Below are 9,382 nucleotides of genomic sequence, written 5' to 3' on the forward strand. Positions count from 1 at the left end.
AGTTCTAGAAACGTTGCGTCATAGTAGTCACGTGACTCGCTGACGCAACAGTACTAATAACTTAGAACATAGTAGCTAGCTCTATATTCAAGTCTAATTAGAAGTATGTAATGTCAACAGACGAATAACAATAAAAATAAAACCTTAGAAATGAATTCATTGATTCATCAATAAGATCCGCTATATATTCGAAATTCTTGTCACATATAATAAAGAACACCGTACCACGTCCGGCAAACTTAGTCCATTAAAAGCTTCATGGTCTTCGTTACTTGTGTTGATTAGATTTCTGTTGGTTTAAAACGTTAAATATAAGCGAATGTGACAAACCATTCGAATCAATTGTGCAATAAAGTACTACATTTTGTTACCACTTAACATTCCAACCATTCTCTATTTATTTTGAGTCGAAGAGTATCACAACTAAGCCTGCCATGATTTCTAAATTCTTGCCTAAAGACGAACTTGTATGTATCAAGTTCGGTAAGGCGTATGGTCAAAATCCAAGGTTCAATTTGTAGATGAAGTCGATGCGACGTCGTAATCCACTTCTGAATAATGTCTTAACCATCTCAAATGGTTAGTTTAGGTGCATTTTTTTTTTTTATTTGATTAACACTTACACTTCCTTTATAAGACAATAAAAACTCGAAATTCTACATAATATTACTCTACAAAATCCCTAATTAAAAGTCCTCAAAAATAACGTTGAAAACATTTCAGCTATTTCGCTTAAAAGCTAATGCAATAAACACAATAAGTCATACAGCAACTGTTCATGTTGGAAGTTGTTAGAACATTTACATTTTCTATAGAAGTAATCGGCAATCTTTCACAAATGTAGTTATACACATTTTCAGAGCAGGGTATGCTTTACAATAAATATACAACTGTTAACTTCGTTCGCCTGCTGAACTGTGAATCGGAGGTTCCATGGTTCTCGCCTCGTTATTACCAAAGGAAAAAAAAATAGTGCTCTGCACTTTGTGGCCATTATACGAGTTACGATCAAATCCCACTATTCGATTAGCGTATCCCACGAGTTTGAGGTGGGTGGTGTTGACTAGCTGCATTCCCTCTAGAGCCAAATTCAACGGTTAAGGTAAAATAAATATAGTTTCCAAATTAATCTGTTTAAATATTTTCAGTGTAATATTTGTTTGGTAGCGTGAAAAAATTATGTACAGAATTATCGTTTCATTTCAAAACCTTCCCCCTAGGTTAGTCGATACGAAGGATGATATTCGTTATTGTTACAATTTATAATCTTCTATACCGATCACATATTCATATCTTTAATTATTGTATTTAATTCTGTTATTTTTATTAATCCATGGAAGAGTAACAATCCACTGAAATGTGATAATGTAAGTTTTGACAAAGTCAATCAGTAAGAAGAATTTTCAGCTAGCTAATTTAATTATTTATGTGACGTATTTACCAGAAGATGGTGGCTTACATACCTGTCAATAAGTGCATGTTCACCTTGAACACTGCTCTTTCACCTTCAATTATGCAGATAGAATAATTATCCTTGTACAATTAGATTAAGAAAAAGCAAAGTATTTCCTTTTCATGGTCTGCAAAACCAACATTGTATTTTACAGATTTGCGTGGCTGATTTATCCTTGACCTTTAGCATTTCGTGTAGACTTAATCGGTTCCAAAGTCACGAAACCTAATATATGCACCTCACGACAATGATGTCATTACACGTTAAGTTAATGCGAAGAGTTTTAATTCTACTGGACACAAACATTTACAGAAAGAAAATATACATAAAACGAGTGTGTCTTACATAGATAAATGCTATAAAGCATGATGGCTTGTACATGTTAGATTTTGTTATAAAACAAACAAAAGAAAATACCAGTTGAATAGACCTAAGTGGTGTTTATAGCAGTATTACTCTCAAATTATTACGAAGTATTTTTGATTTCTAAAAGTTCGCTATTTCAATAATGAAGATCGATATATCACATACTTCAGTCTTATGAATGATGCACATATAGGGACTATATAGATAAAATCATAAAACCTGTTAATGATAAAGGCAGTTTTACTATACAAAAATAATCACTTCAAGACTTCTTCAGACAACTTTAAAAATATCTTACATGTGCAACACTGTCTTTAACTTATGAAAAGACAAGGTAAAAAGTATCTTTTAGTGTTCGTAAATATAGTTTTTTGAATTACATTCAATAAATAACAGCAGATGGCACTACTAACAATTAAGCTTATCAGTGGACCTTATTTATATGCGCATAAAGCATATCTAAACAGTTTTTTCCCCCATTGAATATCTTTTACTCTATATAAATCTGATGATTTTTACTTTCACAAAAAATATGAGTATAATCTTTATGAATTTACTTTTTTAATTAATAATGTTTTTGCTTTCTAGTAGCATGTATTTTAACTTTATGTACTAATGTTGTCTTTCATTCTGACATTTTAAATGCTTGAAATTTGTTTCAACTTGTCTTTTTTTTGTAATCTCATCACTTCAGTTCCCAAAATTTTTTTGTAGAAAGTCGACTTTTAGAATAATGTTTTGTAATAAACTAGTTTTTCCAGCACCTAAAGCATGGCTTTTTCTACTGAAAGAAACAAGTTAATCTAATTTTGAATCAAATATTTGTTAAGGAAAACTAATAAATTAAAGAGACCAACATGCGCGGACGAATGCAACATGTCTCGCCACGCACTCCCAACATTGCCAATTTTGACACCAGAAAAAATCTTAAAAACAAACAATCGAAAACTATCTATGTCACTGTTTGGGACCTGCAAGAAGGCATTTTTGTACTATATACCACGTAAATTGGTCGCAACATGGCCAAGAAATGGATCAAAGCCCCTAAAATTATGCTTTTTGTGACATTTTATATTTTACGGCAATACCATCACATTATTTTTGTCAGCCTAATAAATAGATAGCTTAATCATTTCTTTTTTTTTCTGTTATTACTTGGTTATTTGTTAGTAAAATATGATTTAACTTTAAATGTTGAAAAGAAGCTTTACCCAATTTTCAGAACTAAACAAATTAAGCGTTAAAAAAAAAGAAACCATAAGAAACAATGCAAAACAATGTTTTGAATAACTACTTACAGTTACATGATGTAGTCAATTTTAAAGTAAATCAGTAAAGCCAATCCTGAGATCACAAAACTCCTTTGATCCTTTCTCTGTTTTAGTCCCCGATCCCATTATAAAAAGTTTGAATATCTAAACGAAGATAAATAATTTGAATAATTCCTTATATGTCCATGTCAATTTTTGTGTATATTCGTGGATTCTGTCCTGACAACACCCGAAATATGGAACTTTAAAAATGCAAAAAAATCTTAAACTAGTTCACTCTTTTGAACGACTCTTTACTTTTAATACGAATTTTCAAGTATGAGCGTTTACATAATCCGAAAACATTTTGACCCTTATTTCAGATACCCCATCAAGACTCTTTCGAAAACGTTTTCTCTTATATTAAGTGATGATCAGGAGCCTACATGGAAAGCTTCAAGATATTTTGTCAAATATTATGGGGGAGTTGAAAAATCAACTAGTTATACATATATACAGGCTGATTCACAACTAATTCACTTGTGTGGGTTTATATTTTATATTTCCTACGTTTCATACAGTCTCAACTTGCTCTCCACAAATATCTATGCATGTCTGAAAGCGGTCAAACGTTGCATCCAGAGCTCCAGATCGCATCCCAAGTAGTATTGATTGTACGACTTTTATAATCCTTTCCCGGAGATCTTGTACGTCTCGTGGCTTTGTGGCATACACACGTTCTTTAACCATACCCCACAGCCAAAAATCACAAAATCTGGCGAACGGACAGGCCATCTCTTCCAATCCATTTCCTGGGGAAAATCCTGTCCAGATATCCACGAACAATACGGGCAAAGTAACAGAAAATTCAATACAAGTGTAAACATTTTTGAATCACCAGGTATTTACAACTAAGAATCACTAGATTGCTATTGTTTCAATAAATCGTTAACATCCATGTCTGAACAAAAACCCTTTTTTTTAGTGGTTTCGGTAGGATGCTCCATGTCGGGCAGTAAAATACTATTAATTATAAGTAACTCGGTATATGCTACTTAATTAAGGGCTTTTTTACGAAACCTCCCCCAAAATATTTTTCATTTAAACTTCACGTTTAACTTGTTTGATTTTTCCGCGTCTTTTGGAGCAACTGTGGATGAACTAACGTATGTATGTATAGGTTGCCTACAAAATTCGTTATTCATAGACATAAATCAAAATATTTAAACAGTAATATTTTCAATACCAGACTACACACTATAAAAAAATAAATATTTCTACAGATACGTGTGTATCACCAGTTACATTTGCAGCATATAATCAAAATTTCTTTTTTCCCCCTTAAATGTACAATATTTAACTGTATGTCTGTATGCGTACGTCCCTCTACCAGTGAGTTTTGAAAAGAAGAAATGAATGAGAATAAGGGACTTCTTTTCTCCTGCAAATATTTATTTAATTATCCCTACATTTAAACGATATCGCTTTCTTGCGATATGTGATACGATGTTGTCTTCATACTTCAGTGTATGATCAAGGGATTCAAGTTACTCAGTTTTTGGTTGACATATTTCACGCTTTACATAAAACGCCATACTACTTGGTTTTGTTTGTAAATGCATAAAAAAGTAAGTGTTAACAACAGTTACTTTTATTCGCATAGTAGAGTCCATAGTAATCATTTACAAAAAATGTAATTTGGTACGTTGCTGAAATGATGAACTCTTGGGGTTCAAGTACGTATAATTATTTTATAAATGTGGAACCTGGTTGAACCGTTCATATTGCCTATAAAACACAACTGTGATTAATAATTCGACAATGTCTGAAAAAGCTCTGGATTGTCAACCGACAAATATACAATAACAATATCAAAGAATGTTAACTTGCAGCATTTTACAAGTTGTGCCACGTTTTCTTTAAATTTCACATTAATTCTTTATCACCTTATACAGATCCTGAATAAAAGAAGGCATCCTGCATATTATTAACTAATCTAAAAAACAACATAACCAATCAAATGACAGAATATGCTGTACAGCAAGCAGAGAATGCATTCTGACTTATCAGCGACATTTATGCGTCATGCACGGTGTATTTACCTCATCTATATGTACCTGTACACTAAAACGGTATACGTGCTATTTTTCCTAATGCGTGCAGTCTTGTCGAAAATACGCGAAACATTTTGAAAACGCAAAATGGGATTAATTTAACACTTACAAAAATTCATTTATTATATGAAACATTATCATTTTATTCCATGCGAATACAAACACCGTACCATTCATATACTAATATTCCAGGAGTGGTTATTATTAGATTTAGTTACTCATAAATAGTTTATGTATTAACGTTTAACTCGCTTTTAAGACAAATATCCAGATAATAAATTATTCTATGTTTTTAATTCTTACGTTATCTGTTTTATTGAGTGCGAGTTTAATTATTTTACACCAAAATTTCTCTTTGGAAGATAATTTAAAATCTAATATCAATCAGTGGTTTATATTTTACGTTATGCCTTATATATATTCAATATAAAAATGCATATATGACAAATATTATACAAAAATCATTTAACTGCGTGTAGTTTTCTTTATCTTTGAATGAGGGTAACTGAATTGTTTCAAAGAAAAAAATTAAGTGTGAATCACTGTGAAACGCTTCCGATTTAGAAACTCCTAGGTAAAGTTAACAGCCTCTCCAAACAAAAGGTGATTTACTAAAACTACGCTACATTCCACTCTTACTGGGTATAGTGTGTTCGTTTCACATCTGTTATGCATCCTGTACAAACACGCACCACATAGCAATGTTTTAATCGGTATATTTAAAACAATATCGGTACTGTATTAAGTAATTATGCTGTTTTTGTTGCTCACATTTGTAGTGTCACTGACATCCATATTACATGCGACAAACAAAGGCGGTCACCTCACCAATACAGGTTTGTCCAACTATATTATTACAATCTTTTAACGAAGCTTTCAAAAGACACCTTTTTAATGATACTGAGTCAAGAAAAGGACGAGAATAAATTATAAACTAATGTTTGTTTATACAACAATACAAGTTAAAGCTGTTCCTGTTACAATAGCTTGCCCATTTTTTTATTGTTTTTTTTACATGTGTACAGTAACCAATAAGTTTACGGCTACTGCTAATATCGATGTTCAATTGCTTTTCAACATCAACGAATTTGAGTTTTCCTTTTTACTTGAAAATTATGTTCATCTTTTAAGTTAATACCAAATACTCATATTTATTCTGGGAATATATTTATGGAGGAAATAATTATAAATACCCTGCTCTAATCTTACAAGATTAGGCTTCTCATCTATGATCACCTAATTAACTAGGCACAATTAACCACTACTGGTGTTATAATTAATATACAAATATCTCGTGTATGTAGTTTTTACAAAATCCTTTGTCTCTTCCATAAAGCTAATTTTTCTTAAAAGTTGCTTTTTTGAATTACTGTAAAACTTTATACAATATATATATATATTTTTATATATTCATATGGAAATCAAGGACATAAAAAAAATGGCAAACCTGTTTTTAGAGCGCTTCCTCTCCCAGTAACATGAAATAACTACGGAAACGCTAACCTAACGTACATCAGACTTTGCTAATATTACCTGTACCACTGTACCTGCGACTGTACAACACGCGTGAAATAAAATAAAATGTACAACTAAGATGAAACATGCATACTCTAACTTACCCAAATTTTTCGGTAGTTTTGGTTCCCTACATCCGGAGAGATATATCCATCGTCACCAACGTGCAATTTCCCAACTTTATTTTTATCTGACATGGTGCATGCATATCGTTAAAACTACAATGGTTTTACTGCCTTCCCTAACACGTGCCGAATACCTTAATCGGCGTCACACAACGCTTTCTCTCCCTTTTCTCAAACCTCTGCCGTGTTTACACAGCTGTGTATCGTGGTGCGCCCTCGTGTGGCCATATTATTTCAACACACACACAAGAGTTGTTATTTAGAGGCACTTGTCACACACACGTGCTTTTCAGTGATTTCTTATGCACATGCTGATATTAAAATTATCATTCTTAAAAAGTAGGAGAACTACGTTCTTTTAAAACTTCCCATGTATAAGAAAAGTCAATAAAATCAGACGCATTCTTTCAAATTAAACTATTGTTTTACATTTTCACAATATCGTTAAGTTGGTTTGTTTCTGGAATTTCGCGCGAAACTACTTGAGGGCTATGTGTCATAGCCGTCTGTAATTTAGAAGAGATAGACAAGAATAGTGTTTTACAAACTGCGGGACGCTCCCCCGGAGAGCCTTTTGGCGGGAGAGCTCAAAACAAAATAATGACGGAAGAAACAGAAGAGTTGGTGAAGAAAGAGGTCATCTGCACGTGACCCTCCAAGGTCTACAAGACCTAAGCACCGATTAAAGAGAAGAGAAGAGTTGCAGACAACGATAACCTTTTCTCTCAAAGCTTTATTTCTTTATTTTTTGTACTCGCATTTACTCTCTCCTTAAAAGCATTTTCATTTTTAAAAAAATCATTAAAAACAAGCAAAGAAAATGTTGATTTTGCTGTTCTCACTTGCAAATATTATTTTTAATGTAAAAGGGGTGGGTGGGGTGGAAGGTCCCAACAGAAACTTTGCTGAGTTAGAGGGGCGTCGCTATTTAATCTTTGGAAAAGAATGGACTAGAAGGAAAGCAGTTAATCAACACTACCAACCGTTTATATTTGGGCTACGAATAGTGCGATTGGCCGTCACTTTATAACGTCCTCTGAAGGGCGAACAAAAACGGTGACAGGATTGAAACCCATGACCCGCAGATTGCGAATCGACCGCCCTAACCAGTAGGCCCTCAAAATGTCATTAAGAGAATTGAATTATTTTAGTAGTATGAAGACGGGAAATTTAACGTCTTCAACTGCATACCACATTTTATTTTATCTACTAGAAAGTTTACCATAATTTTTACCTTACGAGTTTTAACATAAAATTCTCAGAATGTAAAAGTAGAATTATAAAGGAATGTAGCTTACTATATTATTACAAGAAATAAAGTAGATATTGAAGTACAGTTGAATCCAAATAATATATGATTTGTTGTTGTTGTTATGTGTTTACAGCAAAGCCACGTTGAGTTATCTGCTGTGCCCACCTCGGGGAATCAAACCCCAGATTTTAGCCTTGTAAGTATGTAGACTTACAACTGGCCCATCGGAGGACAATAATAATATAAAAGTTAACTTAGGACAATATTTAATGAACGTAGTAACGTAAACAAGGTATATTTGACAATATATGCTTAAATGTGAGGAAATATAGTTACTTAGAACTGTGTGATATCAAATAATGTCAAAATGTAGTTTTGATAGATGCCGTTTCACCGTGACATTATATCTGTTATAGTTGTCAAATGTCTTGCTGATTTCCGTATTCAAAACCGTTTCAATATACTCAACAATCTATATAAATTACGCTGACAACAAAATAACTGCTGTCTTCGCACGGCTGTTATAAGATCAGGACTCTGTGTTCGGTTGGAATGACTTAAAGAAACCAGGACAGGAAAAAAAAAGAAAAGCTTAAGTAAATTAACTCTTGGTCTATGTATGCGATTTGGCATTGTTACGTATCTGCTTGTTTGTTAATTTCCGGTAGAAATTATTTCCGAGAAACTTCAGCGATACAAGTCCTTTCTTGATTGAACCACTTTATTCTTTCTCAATACACACTTTGGTACACAGTAATTTCACAGTCACTACGTTTCTCGTCACTTTAAACTTAACTACGTTTATAATACACACTATAAATCACAGCGATTCACAGTCTCGATAACAAAAAACACACACTAGCTCGAAACAGAATCATAAATTACCCGGAACTCTCTTCATTCAATCCCGCAGGATTTCACTGCCAGGCTTATATATTAAAAAATAGGGCGTCTCGAACAAACTCGAGATTACGCGATAATTCATGATCATTTTAGAAATTTCACACACGCTACCAGCGCCAAACGCGCCACAAGCGTCACGTGACTTCCGCTGTCGTAACAGCATTATTATATTTAAGAATACTAGAATTCCAGAGGCCTTTATAACTTATTGTGTCTTCTATGCTCTAAACACAAAAAAGCAACAAAAATACTAGTTGTAATTCTCAATAGCAATATCAGCCTTGGTGCGCGCTTATACCCAATTCGATTTTATTACTCATTGAATATCTACCAGCCTACCCTCAAATTGAAATTATTTTAGGCAAGATTAGAATAAATTAATCTATGAGACCTTGGGCATGGTC

At 33.0% G+C, this 9,382-nt stretch overlaps 1 protein-coding gene across 1 annotated transcript in view; it reads right to left on the reverse strand.

Annotated features, from left to right (window-relative positions):
• The window catches only part of LOC106459865 (rhophilin-2-B-like), a 94,800-nt gene extending 87,806 nt beyond the window's left edge, over positions 1-6,994 (reverse strand). The window contains exon 1 of the mRNA XM_013919536.2: positions 6,803-6,994. Coding sequence (XP_013774990.1) covers positions 6,803-6,895 — 93 coding nt within the window. The 5' untranslated portion in view covers positions 6,896-6,994. The remainder of the gene's footprint in view (positions 1-6,802) is intronic.
• Between the last annotated feature and the right edge of the window lie 2,388 nt (positions 6,995-9,382).

This window comes from Limulus polyphemus, unplaced genomic scaffold (assembly GCF_000517525.1).
Source record: "Limulus polyphemus unplaced genomic scaffold, Limulus_polyphemus-2.1.2 Scaffold671, whole genome shotgun sequence".
Taxonomy (NCBI): Eukaryota; Metazoa; Arthropoda; class Merostomata; order Xiphosura; family Limulidae; genus Limulus; species Limulus polyphemus.